The following is a 25414-nucleotide window of genomic DNA, read 5'->3' as shown; positions in this document are numbered from 1 at the left end:
TCCCAAATACAAAATCTAAGAGCACACCTGAAGGAAATAGAATCAGAACAGCAAAGACACCCCAAACCCAGGAGAGGAAGAGAAATAATAAATATCATAGCAGAAATAACCAATATAGAATCTAAAAAAAACTGTAGAGCAGATCAATGACACAAAGAGTTGTTTTTTTGAATACATACACAAAATTGGCACACCTCTAGCAAGGCTTCGCAAATAGAAAAGGGAGATGACCCAAATAGATAAAATAATGAATGGAAGTGGAATTATTAGAACCAATCCCTCAGAAATACAAGCAATTATCAGGGAATACGATGAAAAATTTTATGCCAACACCCTGGACAACCTAGAAGAAATGGACAAATTCCTAAACACTAATTGATTGGAAGAATAAATGTCGTTAAAATGTCAATACTACTTAAAGCTATTTACACATTCAATGCAGTCCCAATCAAAACTGTGCCTTCATTCATCTCAAAGCTACAACAAGCAATCCTACAATATGTTTGGAACCACAAAATACCCTGTGTAGCCCTGTGTAGTAATTTTGAAGAAGACCAAAGCGGGAGGCATCACAATCCCACACTTTAGCCTCTCCTACAAAGCCGTAATCATCAAGACAACATGGTATTGGCACAGAAACAGACACATCGACCAATGGAATAGAATAGAGACTCCAGAATTGGACCCACAAAAATATGGCCACCTAATCTTTGACAAAGCAGGAAATAATATCTCATGCAAAATTGACAGTGTCATTAACAATTGGTGCTGGGAGAACTGGACAGCAGCATGCAGAAGGTTGAAACTAGACCACTTTCTTACACCATTCACAAAAATAAACTCAAAATGGGTAAAGGACCTGAATGTGAGACAGGAAACAATCAAACCCTAGAGGAGAATGCAGGAAAAAAAACTCTCTGACCTCAGTCTCAGCAATTTCTTACTTGACACATCTTCAAAGGCAAGGGAAGCAAAGGCATTAGAAGCAAAAATGAACTATTGGAACCTCATGAAGATAAAAAGCTGCTGCACTGCAAAGGAAACAATCAAAAAAACTAGAAGGAAACCTACAGAATGGGAAAAGATATTTGCAAATGACATATCAGACAAAGGGCTAGTATCCAAAATGTATAAAGAACTCACCAAACTCCACACCCCAAAAACAAATAATCCAGTGAAGGAATGGGAAGAAAACATGAATAGACACTTCTCTGAAGAAGACATCCAGATGGCCAACAGGCACATGAAAAAATGCAAAATGTCGCTCCTCATCAGGGAAATACAAATCAAAACCACACTCACATTCCACCTCATGCCAATCAGAGTGGCTAAAAGGAACAAATCAGGAGACTATAGATGCTGGTGAGGATATGGAGAAATGGGAACCCTCTTTCACTGTTGGCGGGAAAGCAAACTGGGCAGCTGATCTGGAAAACAGAGTGAAGGTTTCTCAAAAAAATTAAAATTAGGGGCTCCAGGGTGGCTCAGTTGGGTGAGCATCCAACCTCAGCTCAGGTTATGATCTCACAGCTCATGAGTTCGAGCCCCACATCAGTCTCTGTGCTGGAAGCTCAGAGCCTGGAGCCTGATTCTGCTTCTGTGTCTCCCTCTCTCTCTGACTCTAACCCAGTCTCATTCTGTCTCTGTCTCTCTCAAATATAAATAAACATTTAAAAAATTAAAAATAAATCTGCCCCATGACCCAGCAATGGCACTGCTAGGAATTTACCCAATGGATTCAGGAGTGCTGATGCATAGGGGCACTTGTACCCCGATGTTTATAGCAGCACTCTCAACAATAGCCAAATTATGGAAAGAGCCTAAATGTCCATCAACTGATGAATGGATAAGGAAATTGTGGTTTGTATATACAATGGAATACTACTTGGCAATGAGAAAAAATTAAATATGTTGGATGGAATTGGAGAGTGTTATGCTAAGTGAAATAAGTCATACAGAGAAAGACGGATACCATATGTTTTCACTCTTATGTGGATCTTGAGAAACTTAACAGAAGACCATGGGGAGGGGGAGGAAAAAAATGTTAGAGAGGGAGAGAGCCAAACCATAAGAGACCCTTAAAAACTGAGAATAAACTGAAGGTTGATGGGGGATGGGAGGGAGGGGAGGGTGGGTGATGGGCACTCAGGAGGGCACCTGTTAGGATGAGCACTGGGTGTTGTATGGAAACCAATTTGAAAATAAATTTAATATTTAAAAAAATAGAAATATAAAAAACGTCACATGGGATTGTGTTGGGTGTGTATGAGGGGATAGCCAGCCCTACTGTCACAACTTCCCTTTCCTAACTGTGAGTTGTTCAAAATTAGACAACTGAATTCAGACCTGTGTGAAAATCAACCATGAATTTTATCCCAATACACTTACTACCTCCCCTTTTCAAAAATGAGAATATTGAATGTACCTCCTCAGATTATGGCGATCATTAAAATAAAAAAATGAAGGTGAAATATTAAGCAAAATGCATAAACTATTTAATGAACAAAAAACATTTTATGTTTATTCTTACTGTTGTTATTTATAGTTATTTTATGGTGTTAAACTATTTTTACTCCCCTCAATGAAGGTTTAAATAATTCATCTTATGTTTTTTTTTTTAATTTTTAATGTTTATTTATTTATTTTTGAAAGAGAAACAGAGCATGAGAGGAGGAGGAGCAGAGAAAAGGAGAAACAGAATTCAAAGCAGGTTCCAGGCAATGACGCCCCTCACTTTATGCTTCTTAAAGTGACTATAGAAATAAAATATTTAATGAAATTCCCCTTTGATCAAAGTATGGCCTGGGCGCCTGGGTGGGTCAGTCGGTTAAGCCTCCGACTTCGGCTCAGGTCATGATCTCACAGTTTGTTAGTTCGAGCCCCACATTGGGCTCTGTGCTGACAGCTCAGAGCCTGGAGCCTGTTTTGGATTCTGTATCTCCCTCTCTGCTCCTCCCCTACTCAGGCTCTGGCTCTGTCTCTCTCTCTCTCTCAAAACAACAACAACAACAACAACAACAACAACAAAGTATGGCCATGTGTAGAGGAACAAACAAGGTTTAAAATACAAAAAAATTTTGACCTCAATTAGAAAAGTTGAACCATGACATTCAGGTTTCAGAAAAAATTCCTCAACTAGCCCTTCTAACATCTGTAGGTGCCGTTTCAAAAATACTGCAGAAGCCTGTAAAACTGGATCTTTCCAGTATCTCTGATATTATTTTAACTTTATTATTCCCCTTTCTCATTTATGTGAGATAGAGAATACAATTTTGATTAAAATGTCATCAAAAAAGTTCTGAAAGGCAGGTTAAAATTAAGCAAAATAACAAAGCGAAAAAAAAACCCTAATTTCTAAACTTCATATTTTAAACTATTGTATTAAATTACATTTCTTATTTTGTTGTTAGTTCTTTGCAGAAGACATAAATATAAAATTTAAAATATAGAGTTGTATTAATAAATATATATTTATAAGTATTTTCTTTGCGAAAACAACAACCTCCCTAAAGATGCCAAATTTCTTGGGGTGCCTGGGTGGCGCAGTCGGTTAAGCGTCCAACTTCAGCCAGGTCACGATCTCGCGGTCCTTGAGTTCAAGTCCCGCATCAGGCTCTGGGCTGATGGCTCAGAGCCTGGAGCCTGTTTCCGATTCTGTGTCTCCCTCTCTCTCTGCCCCTCCCCCGTTCATGCTCTGTCTCTCTCTGTCCCAAAGATAAATAAAAAAAAACGTTGAAAAAAAAATTTAAAAACATGCCAAATTTCTTGGCTGCAGATGTGTATATATATATATGTGTGTGTATGTACATATGCATATATATATTTCTTGGCTTATAGGTATATAATGATTTACTGGTACAAGTTTAGAAATATACACTGAAAAAAACACTAGAACCCTATGTTCTGTAACCTATTTTTTATCCTTGCTCTTTAGGCAAAAAGTACTTACTAGGGAAGAATGTAGCAGATTTTCAAGACATGATAACACCAATGGAATTGAAATATATTATGATGCATAATCAAAGCAAATAAACATATAAACTTTTAATCCAAGCCCAATGGATATTGAGGAAGAGATGTTTTACAAAAGTATCAATTTTAATGAAAATAATCTTTGAAAATGGAATAAAAGCAGTTTTCCAGAAAAACATAGCAAGTAAACCAAATGTAATTTTATTTAAAAATTTCCAAATAATCTTATTAACATCATATTCTGTATATTATGTTTTTTCCCCAGTATGAAAATTGATAGTTCACAAAGAAAGATGCACATATGGGCCGTGAGTTAATACGAAAATCCTCAGGAACATTAATAATTAGGAAAATGTAAATTGAAACCAAAATGAGTTAGTCTATCCATGCTAGAATAGCGAAAATGAAAATGGTTGACAGTACCCACAATTGGTACCAATTGGAGAAAGTGGCATTCTTGTGATTTGCGGCTGAGCATGTAAAATTGAGCAAACATTTTGTTGCATTTCATACTAAAATTTTAGTCATGCATCTACCAAGTGAAATAAACACATGTGATCACAAAAAGGAAGTTAAAGTTATTTTAATCAAAATAGTTCCAGATTCAAAATAGCTCACATATCCATCAAAGTAGTAGATAAACAAAGAGCAGTAGATTCAGAGATGGGCATATTATTTAGGAACAACAACAAAAATAAAGAATAAAAAACTGCTGATAGATGTAAAAGTGTGGTAGAATCTTTAAAAACATATTAAATCAATAAAAATAAAAATAACCAAGTTATTAAAAAATACCTATTTTATGTTTTCATTGAAGCAAAATTCTAGAACAGACCAAATTATAGGACAGAGATACAAGTGTGACTAATTTTTGTATCTGGGTTGAGTGATTTTACTGGAAAAGTGCATGAAAAAAAATTCTGATCTGGTCAGAATTGCCTTTTACTAGTGGGCTAAATCCAAGTTGTTGACACTGGGTGAATAGCAAGCTTCAGATGTGAGCATTCTAGTGTTTGTAAGTTATACCACAATTAAAAACAAATTAACAACTAATGTTGAAAATTGACTACTTGGCTCATTCTTTGAACAAATATTTATTGTGTGGTGTGATGTAAAAGCGTTTTAATGATTTTGATTAACAGACTTTCAACAATCCACAATTTGATGTACTCATGAGAGCATAGTAAAAGATCCAAACTATAGAGGCCTGTTAGAATTTCAAAGTAAACTAGTAATGGATATAGATATAATACATATATACCTTTTCTCTAGAAAATCCTACACAGTCACTTTATACAGACTTTAAATTTAGAGCAAATCTATGTAATCTTAACCCTGACTTAAGGCAGAACACTGACCCATACACTTTCTCAAGGCACCCTTGACTTCACTGTTTCTCAGACTGTAGATGAGGGGATTGAGTACAGGGGTGAAGATAGTATAGAACACTGACACTACTTTATCATGGTGAGCTGACCTGTAGGATTTGGGTTGCATATAGGTAAAAATTGCAGCTCCATAAAAGAGTCCCACCACAGAAAGATGTGAGGAGCAGGTGGCAAAAGGCTTTTTGCGGGCTTCTCTAGAATGCATCTGGAGAACTGCAGCAAGGATGAGACTATAGGAAATCAGAATGAGAGAAAATGGGACCAGGAGCATTAACACACAGCATACGTACATCACATACTCAAAGACAAACGTGTCGGCACAAGCTAAACCCACCAGAGTAGGGGCCTCACAGAAGAAATGATTGATCTCATGTGCATCGCAAAATGGAAAACTCAGGGTAGCAGCAGCCTGCATGAGCCCATCAGCTGCCCCCAGGACCCAAGACCCCACAGTCATTTTCAGGCATAATTGCCAGCTCATGAGGGCTGGGTATCGCAGTGGGTGACAAACAGCCACATACCGGTCATAAGACATGGCTGCTAAGAGGAAACACTCACCCCCTCCTAAAGTTAGAAGGAAGAATATCTGCAACCCGCACTCAGCAGGGGAGATGGACATCTTTCCAGTCAAGTAGTTAGTAGACATTTTGGGCACAATGGTAGAGACCAGCATCATGTCCATGAGGGAGAGTTGGCTCAGTAGGAAGTACATGGGTGTGTGGAGCCGGGCATCTTGGTGAATCAGGAGAATCATGAGGGCATTTCCCACTAGGGAGGCGAAGGCAATTGTGAGAACCATTGCAAAGAGAAATAGATGGGCTCCTGTGTGGTTAAAGAGTCCTAGGAGAATGAAATCAGAGGTGGTGTTCCCATTTTTCATGATTTTCAAACTGGAAATGAAGAAATAGATGACAGTTTTCATCATTTGCAGTGCTCCATTTGAATTACAATCTGAAAATGATAAAACTTATTTCAAATATTTTATTTGCCATTTTCAAAATATTTTAACGTGGACATAAAGTTAATTTCAACTTTTTCCACCTTTTCTTTCTTTAAAAGTTTCAAAATAAGTACCCTTTATTAATTGGCATAATGAATTAATTAATTCATTAATTAATTGACATAATGAAATTTTTTTGGTAAATTACAATAATATGAAGTGTGTCTTTGCAACGTTTATTTATTTTTGGGACAGAGAGAGACAGAGCATGAACAGGGGAGGGGCAGAGAGAGAGGGAGACACAGAATCGGAAACAGGCTCCAGGCTCTGAGCCATCAGCCCAGAGCCTGACGCGGGGCTCGAACTCCCGGACCGCGAGATCGTGACCTGGCTGAAGTTGGACGCTTAACCGACTGTGCCACCCAGGCGCCCCATGAAGTGTGTCTTTGTACCACAGGCAGCAACATATGTGAGCAGGAGGATATTTTTTATATAATTTGTAATTTATGTTTGTGTTTTGCCTTATATCATGCATAGTCAATATTCTTAGGAGCTGAGTTAAATCAGTTTGTTTTAAATATATAAAATCAAGGTCCTTGATATAAGAGTTACACATGTAAAACATATTAAAATAAGATCATCTTTATTGATATCATTTAATTATGGAAGCCATTGTTTTTCCAAACAAGAGGACTTACATTTTCAGGTCTAGGAACTAAAGTACTGAGTCTGCAGAAAGAAACATAGTTTAATTTGGAATTGTTAGTGAATTAGTTTAACAGTAATGGCTTTAGAATATTTCCCTTAATGTGACACTGCAATACTAAATGCAGATTTTAATTAAGAAGATACTTTGTATAATCAAATGAAATTGTTTCCCCTCAAAGTCACAGAAACACAACTTTACTGAGTAAGGAAGAGGAGGTAAACATTTTTCATTCTTCACCCAACCACAGAGGTAAATTCTCTTCAGTCAGAAAGGAATCTAATCTTTAAAGGCCTTTTCATCTCTGATTTTGTCTAGCTTGTTGAATAAATAATAGCTGCAGACATGGGGATACTCATTATTTCTCAAAGATATTGTATACTTCAGTGAAATTATATAATAAAAGGAGTCCACCTCTTCCATGGACAATTCTCTTTGCCCTCACTTTACACAGGCATCCCTTAATTGAATGCATTCAGGATGGATAAAGGCAGTGCAAAAGGCTTATTCAGCCTCTAACTCCAGTTCTTGAGCATCATTACTGTACTGGTAGTATTCTACTTGACATTTTTAGTTGATCATTTCAAAATTAGACATGTTGAAAATACATTTCCTCCTGTTAAATGTATTTTGCATTTGCTAAAATTCTGTGATCTCCACATCCTTGAAACTCTAACATGCAGTCTGTACCTCTAGTAACTAAATGAAATCTCTAAATATAGAGTTCAGTATCACTTTCCTGAAGAACTTCAAAATCCTGCTATGTAATTTATTTGACGTGTAGGTTATTATTTTCCATCCTCCTATTGTTGAAGATTGACAGAACATTAAAACTATTTGAAAAGCAGCAGGCATCTTCGTAACTATAGGGTGTTGGACAAGCCTCTTAATTCTTTGCCACTATCTTACTTATTTTTTAGTGTACTGCCAGTAGAGTGGCATTAAGTATTTTCACTTTGTTATATAATCATCACCAATATTAATCCCCTGGAAAATTTTCATATTCTCAAACTGAAACTCTTGTATCCATTATATAATAACTTTCCTTCCTTATTCTCACAGCCACTGGCAAATGCCATTCTATCTTCTGCCTCTATATATTTGACTAACTTACATACTTCAGATAAGTGGAGCTATGCAGCAGTGTGTGTGTGTGTGTGTGTGTGTGTGTGTGAAAGAGAGAGAGAGAGACAGAGAGACAGAGAGAGATTGGCTTATTTCATACAACATAAAATCCTCAATGTTCATCCATGCTGTAAAATGTGCCAGAATACTCTTCCATTTTGAGACTGAATAATATTACTTTGTATGCCTAAACTACATTTTACTTATAAACTCATATCAATAAATGTCTATGGACATTTGTGTTTTTTCCACTCCAGTCATATACTTAAGTAACTATTTAATGGGATTTTGAGTTACAGATGCTCATTATTGGTTATTTTGATTGGATATATATATATATATATATATGGCATAAAAATATAGTAATTTGCACTAAATTTTGCTTGCATCATGCAAGATAAGTGTATGCGTTTTTAGAGAATAATTACAGTTTACATGAGAATAATCACAGTTTTCTAGGTTAAAAAATGCATTTCTTATCATCATGTTTCTACTTGTGGTTAAGTGTATCTTTAAATGTGAAATGGGGCACCTGGGGGCGGTTCAGTAAGTTAAGCATCTTATTCTTGATTTCATCTCAGGTCATGATCTCATTGTCTGTGAGATCGAGTCTTGCATCCGGCTCTGCACTGTCAGCACAGACAGTGCTCCCTCAATCTGCTCCTCTTCTGCTATCATGCATATGCTCTTTCTTTCTCTCAAAAATGAACATTAAAAAATGTGAAATAATTAAGTCTTTGTTTTTCAAAGGATATAAGTGATAGCTATACACTTTCTTTCTGGTGAAATAAATATATAAAAAACAATTGTCATAATCCTATTGACTACTTAGAACGCTCATAGCGTTTAGATTACTTAATGGAAAAATCAACTAAACATGTCAATTAAATACAATGGATAGAAGTATTTATATTTTCCTAAGATGTGATGATATTTATTTATATGTTTAATTAAAAATCTTATCTGGGGTGCTTAGGTGTCTCAGTCAGTTATGATGTCATGATGTCACAGTTCATGAGTTCCAGCCCTGCATCAGGCTCTCTGCCATCAGTGCAAAGCCTGCTTTGGATCCTCCATCCTCCCCTCTCTCTGCCCTTCCCCTACTCTCTCTCTCTCTCTCTCTCTCTGTCTCATACACACACACAAATAAGACTATTTGCCATTAATTGGAATGTTTATATATTTACACACATAAGATTATAAAGAATAATTTCTAAGAAAATTCACTATGGATATAAAGTGCAGTGGAAACTTATATGAGGAATTAGCTTGCAAGTAAGATATCTACAATGGTATTTAATAGAATGATGAAAACTCAACATTGACTAGTGTGGCAATATGAAAATTTAATACTGTGAAAAATAAACACTTTTTTTCACCTTTGATATATGGCTTGATAATATTAGAGGTTTTTGGTCTTTTTATCTGTTTCCCTAATATTTCACTTAGAATGGTGGTAAAGCTGTGATATCATTACTTTAAACCACAAACTCATCTCTTTTGTAATACTATTAGAAGGCACAAATACATCTTCTCTTTTCTCTCATAAAATAATCAGAATATTTAGGAGGTTATCTAGAATTTTCCCTTCTGTATTTTTCTGATCCCCGTTGCCATCACTTACTATTAAAAGTATGACTCTTCTTCCCCAGGATACTGAGATCAATCAATTCTTTCTGTACAAAATAAAATAGTAACAGATAAATCATTTATTTGACTGAATTGACAGGTTAGTACAAGAGTTTTAATTTTACTAAGCTAGTATTAATTTTAGTTCTTTGGATTGTAGGTTAGATAACAATGGATTTTATATGTAAAACTGTATAGAGGATATAGTATTACTATAGTTTTCTGGAGTGCAAAATCCATTAAAAATACTAAATATTAAGAGATTAGTGTGATCTACTCACATAAAATTATGACTCCCAGTAGGCTGCATCTGCATCCTCTTTGAGCAGCATCATCCTAAATACCTCTTCTAGTCTGGCCACATCAAACTTGCTCATATCAGTGTCTACTGTGACCTATTAAGGGGATCGCCCTCTTGACATCTTTTCTAAAAATACCTTCTTATTAATATGCCAATGCTGCATAAGTCTGACTCTTTCCATGACAATGGTATTTAATTGTTACAGATTTTAGATATTTCTAGAACTTAAATATAATTTCCTCTGCCCTTTCGGAAAGTCATGATTCACTAAAATAAGAGACAATCATTTACAAGGAAAAGTAAAATGTACATAAATGATCCTGGAAAGGGATGACTATTTAAAATACATTAAAGAGTAGATTTATCTGATTCTGACACTACTTTTTAAAATTTGATAAGGAAGAAAGATGAAAGAATTTGTTGTTAAGAGACAAGCTTTTGTTAAAGATAGTAATTAAAATGATGAAATGTATATATGGAATTTAAGAAACAAAACATATGAATATGGGGGAGGAAAGAGAGTCAAACCTTAAAGTAGGCTGTTATGTATAAAGAATAAACTGAGGTTTGCTGGAGGTGAGGTGGGCAGGGCGACAGATTAAATGGGTGATGGCTATTAAGGAGGGTACTTGTGATGAGCACTGAATGTTGCATGTAAATGATTCATCACTAAATTCTACACCTGAAACTAATATTACACTGTATGTTTAACTGTAATTAAAAAAAAAAGACTTGAAAAAGAAAAAGAAATGTGAAATTCATTTTGAAATTCAGCTATTTTTTGGAACTTAAATTGACAGAATCTCTGTGTTCCATAAGTTTCAAAGTTTATATTTATATTATTGTGGGGAAATACGTTCAAGAATTCCTTATACTTAAATAAATGGGTTAAAAAAAAAGCTTAGGGGGGAAAGTCACCACCACAGGGAAAAAGCACCCAAGGTTATTTAGTGAGATTTATAATGCAATCACAAGTAACTTGTTATATTACCTGCAGGAAACTACTTTACATCGGGTGCCAATATACTTTGATCACAACTTCAAACTCCACTTGCCCCCCAGACCCTTTGCTTCTTACACACTGAAGTTAATTACTATCTGATTGTTTCCTTCTGCACATTCACCACATATGCAAAATCTTGAAAGTTCAATAAATATGAAGATGAAACCTCTGCTGGGGGCTCTTGTCTCCTCCCAGAGATTGGCCTCTCTTGTATTCGATCCTGTGTCTGCTCTCTTACTGGACAAGAAAACTTCAGACAAATAGTCTGAGACATATTATGTCATTTTTATTTTAGAGTTTATGTTTCTTTGTATTTAAATAATAAAATAAATGGGGTGCCTAAGTGGCTCAGTCGGTTGAGTGTCCAACTTCGGCTCGGGTCATGATCTTGCAGTTTATGGGTTCAAGCCCCACGTCGAGCTCTGTGCTGACAGCTCAGAACCTGGAGCCTGCTTCAGATTCTGTGTCTCCCTCTCTCCCTGCTCTTCCCCCACTTATGCTCTGTCTCTTTCTGTCTCAGAAATAAATAAACATTAAAAAATTAAATAAATAATAAAATAAATGATAATTGAAACTAACCTACAACAGATTGCATCTGTTGTGCCAATTAAATTTCAGTTTGATTCTATCTGAGTTGTTTCTTCATATTTTATCAATGTTTGGAGTTTAGTTTCTGGGAAAATCTTGGTTCTTGGATTCATTTTTAACACTTCTGTGACTTTGAATTTTGTAAGAGTAAATATAAGTATCACATTCCACACCTGTTAATATATGTATATATAAAATACATGCATCGCAGAATATTTCATTGGAAAAAGGTACATCTGGACAAGAGTGTGTTTTAATTGCTTACTCCAGGTGATCTGTAATAATTGGTATTTTATTTGTTTATAAAGAGAGAACATCATAGATTTTAAATGTGCTTATGCCTTTGGATGTTGAGTAGACTTTTTTCAATGTATATCAAATTATAAGTTCCCAGAGAACATGATAATGAAGATCACAGAAGCTTCATATCAAGAAAAAAGTGGAAATACCTTTCAGAACTCCATAAGAAAACTGAAATCACAGTGAACTGGGATGTCTACATTGAGATGCATTTAGTATTATTTTTAATTATGTGGGAAAATTTAAAGAAACCAAGAAATGTTGTACTAGACCTTAATCTTAGCAAGAATAGGATGTATTGTCCACCACTCCTCCTGAAGAAATGTGGGATGGAATTTCCAGACATCACTAAAACAGATTGTGTGGAAAAGTCCATCTAACAAGTGCTCAGACCTGGCCAGAGTGCAAAACCAAGAAGCCAGCAGGATAAAATATTCTGTTGTTATCCTACCCATGCACAGAAAACATTTCATGATGTTTGGGACACAGACTCTGAGACAGAGATAGGCATGCAAGAAGTTATTGTGGAGTTCCCTTAGGAATAAGTCCCTAAGAATGAAGGAAGCAGAATTAGGCACAGGGAGATGTTGAACTGTCTTGCAGTTATAACAAAGTTATCAGCTACCCCAGGAGGAGTTCTAACATGTTCCTTCTAAGTTGTCTTGCTATAGGGAAAGGGGTTCCTCTTGTGCCCCAACAAGAGCATTGGTAGGATGTGGCCTGTCCCCAGGAAGGGAGCATGGCCTTGGCCTAGGCAGTGTTCCTCAAACAAGAACAATTCTTTGATAAAGACTTAGTTGAGGGTGTCTGATACTAGCACTCCTATCAAATGGGTAGCAATTAATTTAGTCTTGAAAGGGGAAGTGGAATATGGGAGCACAGAATAGTGAAGTGGATATTCTATGAGTTACACTCAGCCAGAAGTCAAAATGAAGGGAAACCTTAAATACCATTCACACAGTTTTATGCCTGCACATAGAAAGTAGGTCAGGTGATTGGTGTGCACATAAGACAACCAAGAATAATGACCAATTCTCAATAAAAATATGGTTTTCTTCCAATATAAAATATAAGGTAATTTGGAATTTGCCCACAAAGACTATGCTGGTATGTGGAGCTCAATACATCTACTGGCATTCCCAGGTTTTGGTTTAGAAGAACTGTTAATATGTCTCTTACAAACAAACATTGGTACTCAATAAGTAACCTGGAACTTTATTCAGAAGAGCAAAAGTAGATGTGATGGAGAGCACGAATTTCCCATATAGGTCAATTGTAGTGAGAAGGGCATTTCATTACAAAACAGAGTCCTCTAAGATTAGCTCAGATGCTGTAACTAACAGTTCTCAAGAGATATCAGGATTTTGCTTTCCCTAGGGTGTCTTGCTCTGTGCATTGCACCATCTCAAATTTCTATGTTGGATACCCTAACTGCAAATGAAGAGGGATTTGGGAATAAGAATGTTATAGAAGTAATTAAGGTTAAATTAGCTCGTATTGGTATGGCTTTGATTTAAGGATTAGTGTGCTTTTGAGGGATACCAGATATAATTCTCCTTCTCTTCATAATCATGCAATGCCATGTGAGGCGGCTTTCTGTAAAATAAGAAGAGAGGTTTCACTGGGAGCCAAACTGGCCTGTAGCTTGATCTTAGAATTCCTAGCCTCCAGAACTTGTGAGAATAAATATCTGATATTTAATCTACCCAGTCTATTGTATTTTTTCATGTAAGCCTGATCTGACAAATCCATTCTTCTATGTAGGTGCAAGTTTCTTTGGAAAAGGATTGATATATAGTGCCCACATACAATTATTGTGGCATTGTTGGACCTTTCTTCAAGGTGAACTGGTGACTTTTTAATTGGATAAGTTCTGGGACTGAGTATGGATTCAAAATAGGAGATAAGAATTTAATTTTTCCTGATGACAACTGTCATCTGATTTCACTCGTCAAGTCTTTATTTTTAATTAATTTTATAAATTAAGCAATATTCCTGGTGGCTGCACATATATCTCAGCTTAAGAGTATCAGCGTCCATGTCCCTTTTGTAACCTATGTTCACTATGCTTTTAAAGTGTTTATGGCACCACTTGGCCCATGTTATTCCTGTGTAATTTCTTTACCACTTATATATGTAGCTCTGGTTACACAGCAATATATTTGTCCATTAATTTTGGCCAAAACGGGCAGCTGAATATGAAATTCTCAATGATGTTTTGGTATTCCCAGAAAGCATTCCATAGAACTCTGGGGTCTTCTGGGGATCATAGTCAGATTGCAATGCGTAATAAATGCAAACATGTCCTCTGCTCTTTACTTTTTAATATTTTATTAAGTATTAACAATACTTAATAATACTTAATAGTTAATAATACCTAATAATAATAATAATGCTATGATCAGTCAGGTATTGCCATATTACCTACTGTAGGTCCTTGTGGTGGTCACTTTTATATCTCAAAAAATATATATAGTGTACTTTTATACCATATATAGTATACTATATACTATAGTACCCAGTTACTTTTTATTCTTAAGTAATTCTGCTTTTAAAAATATTTTTATTGAGATATAGTAGACATATATCACTGTGTAAGATTAAGGTGGACAATATTATAACTTGATACATGTATAGATTCCCAAATGGTTACCACAAGAAGGTTACTTACACATTCTACCCCTCGCATAGTTACCATTTTCTTTGTTGTTATGATGATAACATTAAATCTCTACTCTCATAGCACCTTTAAAGTATACGTTGCAGTGATTCTAAGTGTTTATTATAGTTATTATGCTATACATTAGATATAGAAAATGTAATTCTAGCAGTTAAATTCCAGGGCTGCTAAGTTGTTTGTCAATAATATCTGTGACAAGAAAAAGAGGGAAGTTTGCAAAATACAAATTAATTCTGTCAATTAACCACATTTTTTTCTTACTAATAGAGTATTTATTTGTCTTTCCTCTGTTAAACCCTGAGCCAATCACTCTTCCAAGTCTGCCTGGGGAGGTACAGGAAAAGGATAATACAGGGAAGGTGATTGGGGAAAGACCTATGGGAAATGGAGATGGCTCCTTCACATGGCAATAAACACTTTGTTATTATAGTTGTTGATATAATTTTTATAATTGAGATAAAATTGGTGTATAACATTATTTTAGTTTCAAGAGTAAAATATAATAAGACAATATTTGTATACACTATAAAGTGTTCATCACACTCTAGTTACCATTTGCCACCATTCAATTAACCCCTTTCATCCATTTTCCCATTCATGAAACCTGTTTCCTCTGTTCTCCCTGTTCCACCAATCTGTTCTCTGTATCTATGAGTATGATTTTGTTTTGTTTATTTAAATTCACCCTATAAGTGAAATCATGTTATTTTTCTTTCTCTGACATTTTATTCAGAAAAATACCCTCTGAGGAGATTGGAAAGTGGTTGCAGACAGGGAGATCTTAGGCATGCCTTTTCCCATGAATATAACTATATAACCATTAAATCATCCTAAATACCTCAGAAATCAAACTGTCAGAACCAGACTGGCAGAATAAACTCCACAACTAAAGTAAGAGAAGAGGCCGCATCAAAGAATGTGAAGACATGCTTTAGGAGAGAAATGGATCATAGTTTCTGCAGTTAGGAGGGAGCAACAGACATGTAGAAGGGCAAGAAACAGAGTAACATACAGGAGAGAGTACAGGGAAAACAAATCCCTATAGCAATTGTCTTGGAAAATGAGAGGGGCTGAATTTTGTGACTTCTGGCAACAAACTGGACTTCAGCCTGAAGTTTCAAAAATCAGCAGCCTTGGCTGGGATAGAGCCTGATGGCAATGGGGCTACTTTTAGAAAAAAGACAGGAAAAGAACTTGCCAACACACAGCATGGAAAGACATTATGTAGAGAACATGGAGCACAGAGTGGAGGTTATTTGCTCATCTTGGAGCCTCTCCCAGAGAAGCAGCATTAATGGAGAGAACTCTTTGGGAGAAAAGGAACTGGCAGACAGCACCTCCCTCTCCACCACTCAGCATAAGCTCAGGACTACCTGTGGGAACCTGTGTAGTACAATCACTAGCTACCTAACTGCTTACACCGAGCTGTGCCCCCATTCTCTAGTAAAGTACCCTTCCTGGTCACACTTGTTTCAGTGCCAACACAACATGCCCCACCCTCAGAATATCTGCCCAAACCACTGCCCACACCCCACTCTGAAGAGTTTTGTGGGTGTCAGTTCCAGTAGTGGTGGCAACACATCTCATTTCACAAGCAGACCAAAACACACCTATTTAAAATTCACCCCATTCAGGTAAGGGACCAAACACTGTTCACAACATGCAAAGAAAGCCTCAACAAATGATTGGACTGAAGGATAAAGTGATCAGAAGGGTATAAACCAAACACATTGGATATATTCCCAGAAGGGTCATACCCTGGGAAATAGGGGACACTATGTGTATGTGTGGGGGGGAGACTACACCACTTATTCTCCATTAAGTGATCATAATCCTCATGAAAAGGAGATGTAGCAGACTTTCTTAATACACAGAAAGAGGCACAGAGATGGAGACAAAATGAGAAGACAGAGGAATTCATACCAAATGAAAGAACAACACAAAGGCATGGCCAGAGCAAAACAGATATGAGTAACATGAATAACATACCTAATGTAATATTTAAAGCAATTATTTTACATATATACCCTGGATGTGAAAAAAGAGTGGAAGACGTGAGTAAGACTCTTAATGCAGAAATAAGGATACCAAGGGCACCTGGGTGCCTCAGTCCATTAAGCGGGCTGACTTCAGCTCAGGTCATGATCTGGCAGTTTGCGGATTTGAGTCCTACATTGGGTTTTCAGATGTCAGTGCAGAGACTGTTTCAGATCCTCTTCCTATCTCTCTCTCTCTCTCTCTCTCTCTCTCTCAAAAATAAACTTAAAAAATAAATAAGGAATAACATATAAGAGATAAAGCATTCAGTAAAATAAATGAGAAACATGCTTGATGGAATGGACAGCAAACTGGAAGAAGTAGAATTAATTGATGATCCAGAAGACAAAGTATTGGAAAGTAATCGATTTGAACAAAAGAGAGAACAAAAAATGATGCAAAAAGAGAAAAGACTGAGAGAACTCAGTGACTCAGTCAAGTGAAATAACCTTCATATTATAGGAGTCCCAGAAGAAAATGAGTGATAAAAAGGGGACAAAAAATTATTTGAAGAAATAATACCAGAAATCTTCTTAATCTGTGGAAGGAAACAAATATGGAGATCCAGGAGGCACAAAGAACCCTCCAAATATCAACAAAAGCAGATTCACACCAAGACATATTCTAATTAAATTGGCAAAATATAGTGATAAAGAATACACCTTAAAAGCAGAAAGATAAGTGGCACCTGGATTGATCAATTAAGCATCTGACTCCTGATTTTGGCTCACGTCATGCTCTCACAGTTCGTGGGAATGAGCTCTGCAATGAGGCTCTGCACTGACAGTGCAAAGCTTGCTTTGGATTCTCATTTTTTCTCTCTGCCTCTCCCACATTCTTCCATGAGTGTGTGCTCTCTTTCTCTCAAAATAAATAAATAAATACATAAATAAATATTAAAAAATATATGGTTTCCCTGAGAGCCCAAGAGAGCCCACAGAATTAAAAGTTGAAATTTTCTGTATAATTCCCCTTTTTTTGATCAATAATCTTTCTTCAGGAAACATTGATGATGAACTTTATGTTATTACATCCCTCAAGGCCAGGATCTGCCTTGGATCCATCAATTCCCTCATTGCTAAGTATGAGTATGCATCTTTCCACCTAGGGTTCATTGCTGGGGCCTCATTTATACAGTAGATGATGAGAAGTGTAAATATTATATATGTTTTCTATTATTCCAATTGTTGAGCAAACATAATACGTGTGTTTGGTCTAGGTTATCTTGTTTCACATTTGATATAGAATTTATAACAATGTTATATGGACAGAAAAAGAGCTCCAATAAGTTACACCTGAAAAAATAAATGCAATGGTGGAATGGCTTTAAATAAACAGGAAAACAACACAGAAAATTAATCACATATAACTTGATATTTTTTAATTTAAATCCAAGTGAGTTAACATACAGTGTAATGATTTCAGGAATAGAATTTAGTGATTCATCACTGACATAAAACACCCAGTGCTCATCCAATAAGTGTCCTCCTAAATGTTCAACACCCATTAGCCCATCCCCCTACCCAGTAACCCACCAGCAACCTTCAGTTTGTTCTCTGTATTTAAGTGTCTCATATGGTTTGTCTTCCTCTTTGTTTTTATCTTATTTTTGCTTCCCTTCCCACATCTTCATCTTTTTTGTTTCTTAAATTCCACATGTGATTGAAATCATATATATATATATATATATATATATATATATATTTCTCTGACTTATTTCACTTAGCATAATACACTCTAATTCCATCCACATAGTTCCAAAAGGCAAGATTTCATTCTTTTTGATCCCAGCGTAGTGTTCCATTGTATATATGTATAGCACCTGTTCTTTATCCATTCATCAGTCGATGGATATTTGGGCTCTTTCCACACTTTGTCAATTGTCGATAGTGCTTCTCTAAACATTTGGGTGCATGTGCCACATCGAATCAGCAATTTGTATCCTTTGGATAAGTACCTAGTAGTGAAATTGCTAGGCCATAGGGTAGTTCTATTTTTAATTTCTTGAGGAATCTCCATACAGTTTTCCAGACTATCTGCACCAGTTTGCATTCCCACCAGCAGTGTAAAGTTTTCCTCTTTCTCCTAATATTTGCCACCATCTGTCATTGCCTTAATTTTACCCATTCTGACAGGTGTGAGGTGGTGTCTCATTGTAGTGTTGATTTGTATTCCCCTGATGATGAGTGATGAGCATCTTTTCATGTGTCTGTTTGCCATCTGGAAATATTCTTTGGAAAATTGTCTACTCATGTCTTTTGCCCATTTATTCACTGGTTTATTGGTGGGGTTTGTTTTGAGGGGAGGGTGTTGATTGTGATAAGTTGCTTATAGATTTTGGATACTAACACTTTATCCCATATTTTACTTGCAAATATCTTCTCCCATTCCATCAGTTGCCTTTTAGTTTTGCTGATTGTTTCCATCCCTGTGCAGAAGTTTTTTATCTTGATGAGGTCCAAATAAAAAATGTTCACTTTTTCTTTTGTCTCCCTTGCTTCTGGATACATGACAAGTAAGAAGTTCCTGCAGCCGAGGTCACAGAAGTTGTTGCCTGTGTTCTCCTCTATGATTTTAATGGCTTCATGCCTTTTATCTCTCATGCATTTTGAGTCAATTTTTGTGTTTGTTGTAAGAAAGTGGTCCAGGTTGATTGTTCTGCGTGTCACTATCATTTTCCCAACACCATCTGCTGAAGAGACTCTCTTTTTTCCATTGCATATTCTTTTCTACTTTGTCAAAGATTAGGGTCCACATGTATACATTTGTGGTCCATTTCTGGGTTCTTAATTCTGTTGATACATCGACCTATGTGTCTGTTTTTGTGCCAGTATCATACTGTCTTGATGATTAGAGCTTTTTTAATACAGCTTGAAGTCCTGAAGTGTTACGGCTCCAAATTTGGTTTTGTTTTTCAACATTACTTTGGCTATTAGGGGTATTTTCTGGTTCCATACAGATTTTAGGATTGTTTGTTCTAGCTCTGTGAAGAATACTGGTGTTATTTTAATATAGAATGCATTAAATAAGTAGATTGCTTTTGGTAGTAGTGACATTTTAACAATATTTGTTCTTACACCTCATGAGCATGGAATGTTTTTCCATGTTTGTGTGTGTGTCTTCATCAACTTTTTTCATATCTTTCTAGAGTTTTCAGCGTATAGATTTTTCACCTCTTTGGTTTGGTTTATTAATAGTTATTTTATAGTTTTTGGTGTAATTGTAAATGGGGTCAATTTCTTGATTTCTTTTTATGCTGCTTTGTTATTGGTTGACTGAAATACAAACAAGTTCTGTACATTGATTTTATATCCTGAGACTCTGTTGAATTCATGTATCAGTTCTAGCAGTTTTCTGGGGGAGTCTTTTGGGTTTTCCACATAGAGTATCATGTTGTGTGTGAAGAGTTAAAATTTGACTTCTTCCTAGCCAATTTGGATGTCTTTTATTTCTTTTTGTTGTCTGATTGTTGAGGCTGCACTTCTAATAGTATGTTGAATAACAGTGGTGAGAGTGGACATCCCTTTTGTGTTCCTATCTTAGAGGCAAATCTCTAAGCTTTTCCCCAATGAGGATGATGTAAGCTGTGGGTCTTTCATATATGGCCTTTATGACTTTGAGGTATGTTCCTTCTATCCCTACTTTTGTGAGGATTTTTATCAAGAAAGAATGCTGTATTTTATCAAATGCTTTCTCTGCATCTATTGAGAAGATCATGTTGTTTTTATCCTTTCTTTTACTAATGTGATGCATCACATTGATTGACTTGTGGATTTTGAACCAGCCCTGCATACCAGGAATAAATCCCACATGATCATGGTGAATAAATCTTCTAATGTATTGTTGGATCTGGTTTGTTAGTATCTTATTGAGAATTTTTGCATCCGTGTTCATCAGAGAAATTGGTCTGTAGTTCTCTTTTTAACTGGGGTCTCTTTCTGGTTTTGAAATCAAGGTAATACTGTCCTTTTAGAAAGAGTTTGGAAGTTTTCTTTCCATTTCTAATTTTTTTAATAGCTTCAAAAGAATGGGTGTTACCTTTTCTTTAAATGTCTGGTAGAAATTCCCTGGAAAGTCATCCAGTCCTGGACTCTTGTTTATTGGGATACTTGTGATTATTTATTCAACTTATTCAATTTCTTTTCAATCTGATCAATTTATTGTATTTCTTCCTGTATCTGCTTTGGCAGTTTATATGTTTCTAGGAATTTGTTCATTTCTTCCAGATTTCCCCATTTGTTGGCATATAATTGCTCATAGTATTCTATTTATTGATTCTATTTCTGGGGTGTTGGTTGTGATCTCTCCTCTTTCATTCATGATTTTATTTATTTGGGCCCTTTCTTTTTTTTTATTTTTGATCAATCTGGCTAGGGACTTATCAATTTTGTTAATTCTTTCAAAGTAGCAACTCCTGGTTCTTTTGATCTGTTTTACTGGGTTTTTGTTTGTTTGTTTGTTTGTTTGTTTTTGTTTTAATTTCTGTATCATTGACTTCTGCTCTAATTTTTATTGTTTCCCTTCTTTTGCTGGTTTGGGGCTTTATTTGTTCTTCTTTTCCCAGCTTTTTTTAGGAGTAAGTTAAGTTATCTATTTGAGACGTTTCTTCCACCTTTAGGAATGCCTGAATTGCTATTTACTTCCTTCTTCTGACTTTTCTGCATACCTAAGGTTTTGGATGGTCGTGTTTTCATTTTCATTGGCTTCCATGTACTTTTTAATTTCCTCTTCAATTTCTTCATTAACGCATTCATTTTTTAGTAGGATGTTCTTTAATCTCCAAATATTCATGGCCATTCCAAATTTTTTGTTGTGATTTATTTCGAGTTCCGTGGTTTTGCATATGTGAAAATACACAAGGTATGATCTTGATTTTTTTTGTACTTGTTGAGGGCTGATTTGAGACCCAGTATGTGATATATTCTGGAGACTGTTCCAAGTGCACTTGAGAGGAATGTGTATTCTACTGCTTTAGGAAAAAGTGTTCTGAATATATCTGTTATGTCCATCCAGTCCACTGTGTCATTCAAAGCCATTGTATCCTTGTTGATTTTCTGCTTACATGATCTGTCCATTGATGTCAGTGATGTTTTGAAGTCCCCTACTATTATGGTATTATTATCAATAAATGTATTTATGTTTTTGATTATTTGATTTATATATTTGTGTGCCTCACATTGGGGATATAAATATTACACTTTTTAGATCTCTTGGTGGATAGACCCATTAATTATAATGCCCTTTTTTATCTCTTTTTATAGTCTTTATTTTAAAATTTAGTTTGTCTGATATAAATATGGCTACTACAGCTTCCTTTGATGAACATTAGCATAATAGTTAGTTCTCCATCCCCTTACTTTCAATCTGAAGTTGTCTTTAGGTCTGAAATGTGTCTCCCATAAGGAGCATATAGATGAGTCTTATTTTCTCATCCATTCTTATACCGTATGTCATTCGTTTGTAGCATTTAGTCCATTTACCTTTAGAGTGAGTACTGAATTATATGAACTTAGTGCCACTGTGTTGCATATAGAATTGGAGTTTCTGGTGATTTTCTCTGGTCTTTTCTAGTCTTTGTTGCTTTTGGTCTGATTTGTTTTGTTTTATCTTTTCTTCATTTAAAGAATCCCCCCTTAAAAATTTTTGCAGGGCTGGATTAGTGGTAACAAACTCCTTTAGTTTTTGTTTGTCTGGGAAACCTTTATCTCTCCTGTTTTGAATGAAAGCAGTACTGGATAAAGAATTCTTGGTTGCATACTTTTCTGATTCAGCACATTGAATATATTCTGCCACTCCTTTATGGCCTGTCAAGTTTCTGTGGATAGGTCTGCTGTGAACTTCATCTGTCTTTGTTAAGTTAAGGACTTTTTTTCCTTGTGGATTTTTATGATTCTTTACGTTTATGTGTATTCTGTGAATTTGACAATAATAAGCCTTTGTGATGTTTGGTTTTTGTTGAATCTAAAGGCAGTTCAGTGTTTCTTTGATTTTGATGTGTGTCCTTCCACAGATTAGGAAAGTTTCCCCTATAACTTTCTGCACACTTTTCTCTCTGTTCATCTTCTGTGACATCTATGATTCAGTTGTTATTCCTTTTTAATAAGTCACTGAGTTCCCTAAGTCTTGTATAGCGTTCTTTTCCCTTTATTTTCCTCCTTTTTTTATGATTCATTATTCTCCATAATTTTATCTTCTATATCCCTGATTAGCTGCTCTGCTTCATCCATTCTTGCTGACATGGCATCTATTTGAGATTGCATCTTGGTTATAGCATTTTTTTTTTTTTTTTTTTCTGAAATTTATTGACAAATTGGTTTCCATACAACACCCAGTGCTCATCCCAAAAGGTGCCCTCCTCAATACCCATCACCCACCCTCTCCTCCCTCCCACCCCCCATCAACCCTCAGTTTGTTCTCAGTTTTTAACAGTCTCTTATGCTTTGGCTCTCTCCCTTTCTAACCTCTTTTTTTTTTTTTTTCCTTCCCCTCCCCCATGGGTTCCTGTTAAGTTTCTCAGGATCCACATAAGAGTGAGACCATATGGTATCTGTCTTTCTCTGTATGGCTTATTTCACTTAGCATCACACTCTCCAGTTCCATCCACGTTGCTACAAAAGGCCATATTTCATTTTTTCTCATTGCCATGTAATATTCCATTGTGTATATAAACCACAATTTCTTTATCCATTCATCAGTTGATGGATATTTAGGCTCTTTCCATAATTTGGCTATTGTTGAGAGTGCTGCTATGAACATTGGGGTACAAGTGGCCCTATGCATCAGTGCTCCTGTATCCCTTGGATAAATTCCTAGCAGTGCTATTGCTGGGTCATAGGGTAGGTCTATTTTTAATTTTCTGAGGAACCTCCACACTGCTTTCCAGAGCGGCTGCACCAATTTGCATTCCCACCAACAGTGCAAGAGGGTTCCCGTTTCTCCACATCCTCTCCAGCATCTATAGTCTCCTGATTTGTTCATTTTGGCCACTCTGACTGGCGTGAGGTGATACCTGAGTGTGGTTTTGATTTGTATTTCCCTGATAAGGAGCGACGCTGAACATCTTTTCATGTGTCTGTTGGCCATCCGGATGTCTTCTTTAGAGAAGTGTCTATTCATGTTTTCTGCCCATTTCTTCACTGGGTTATTTGTTTTTCGGGTGTGGAGTTTGGTGAGCTCTTTATAGATTTTGGATACTAGCCCTTTGTCCGATATGTCATTTGCAAATATCTTTTCCCATTCCGTTGGTTGCCTTTTAGTTTTGTTGGTTGTTTCCTTTGCTGTGCAGAAGCTTTTTATCTTCATAAGGTCCCAGTAATTCACTTTTGCTTTTAATTCCCTTGCCTTTGGGGATGTGTCGAGTAAGAGATTGCTACGGCTGAGGTCAGAGAGGTCTTTTCCTGCTTTCTCCTCTAAGGTTTTGATGGTTTCCTGTCTCACATTTAGGTCCTTTATCCATTTTGAGTTTATTTTTGTGAATGGTGTGAGAAAGTGGTCTAGTTTCAACCTTCTGCATGTTGCTGTCCAGTTCTCCCAGCACCATTTGTTAAAGAGGCTGTCTTTTTTCCATTGGATGTTCTTTCCTGCTTTGTCAAAGATGAGTTGGCCATACGTTTGTGGGTCTAGTTCTGGGGTTTCTATTCTATTCCATTGGTCTATGTGTCTGTTTTGGTGCCAATACCATGCTGTCTTGATGACGACAGCTTTGTAGTAGAGGCTAAAGTCTGGGATTGTGATGCCTCCTGCTTTGGTCTTCTTCTTCAAAATTCCTTTGGCTATTCGGGGCCTTTTGTGGTTCCATATGAATTTTAGGATTGCTTGTTCTAGTTTCGAGAAGAATGCTGGTGCAATTTTGATTGGGATTGCATTGAATGTGTAGATAGCTTTGGGTAGTATTGACATTTTGACAATATTTATTTTTCCAATCCATGAGCAGGGAATGTCTTTCCATTTCTTTAAATCTTCTTCAATTTCCTTCAGAAGCTTTCTATAGTTTTCAGCATACAGATCCTTTACATCTTTGGTTAGATTTATTCCTAGGTATTTTATGCTTGTTGGTGCAATTGTGAATGGGATCAGTTTCTTTATTTGTCTTTCTGTTGCTTCATTGTTAGTGTATAAGAATGCAACTGATTTCTGTACATTGATTTTGTAGCCTGCAACTTTGCTGAATTCCTGTATCAGTTCTAGCAGACTTTTGGTGGAGTCTATCGGATTTTCCATGTATAATATCATGTCATCTGCAAAAAGCGAAAGCTTGACTTCATCTTTGCCAATTTTGATGCCTTTGATTTCCTTTTGTTGTCTGATTGCTGATGCTAGAACTTCCAGCACTATGTTAAACAGCAGCGGTGAGAGTGGGCATCCTTGTCGTGTTCCTGATCTCAGGGAAAAAGCTTTCAGTTTTTCCCCGTTGAGGATGATGTTAGCTGTGGGCTTTTCATAAATGGCTTTTATGATCTTTAAGTATGTTCCTTCTATCCCGACTTTCTCAAGGGTTTTTATTAAGAAAGGGTGCTGGATTTTGTCGAAGGCCTTTTCTGCATCGATTGACAGGATCATATGGTTCTTCTCTCTTTTTTTGTTAATGTGATGTATCACGTTGATTGATTTGCGAATGTTGAACCAGCCCTGCATCCCAGGAATGAATCCCACTTGATCATGGTGAATAATTCTTTTTATATGCCGTTGAATTCGATTTGCTAGTATCTTATTGAGAATTTTTGCATCCATATTCATCAGGGATAT

At 36.1% G+C, this 25414-nt stretch overlaps 1 protein-coding gene across 1 annotated transcript; it reads right to left on the bottom strand.

Moving 5' to 3' along the window:
• Positions 1–5301: 5301 nt before the first annotated feature.
• Positions 5302–6255, bottom strand: LOC125168013 (olfactory receptor 2T8-like). Its single transcript, XM_047863004.1, has one exon. The coding sequence runs from the start codon at positions 6238–6240 to the stop codon at positions 5302–5304; it is 939 nt and encodes a 312-aa protein (XP_047718960.1). The 5' UTR covers positions 6241–6255.
• Between the last annotated feature and the right edge of the window lie 19159 nt (positions 6256–25414).

Source organism: Prionailurus viverrinus, chromosome A1 (genome assembly GCF_022837055.1).
Source record: "Prionailurus viverrinus isolate Anna chromosome A1, UM_Priviv_1.0, whole genome shotgun sequence".
NCBI lineage: Eukaryota > Metazoa > Chordata > Mammalia > Carnivora > Felidae > Prionailurus > Prionailurus viverrinus.
The sequence above is the reverse complement of the archived record's forward strand: the minus strand, read 5'-3'. Positions and strand labels throughout refer to the sequence as shown.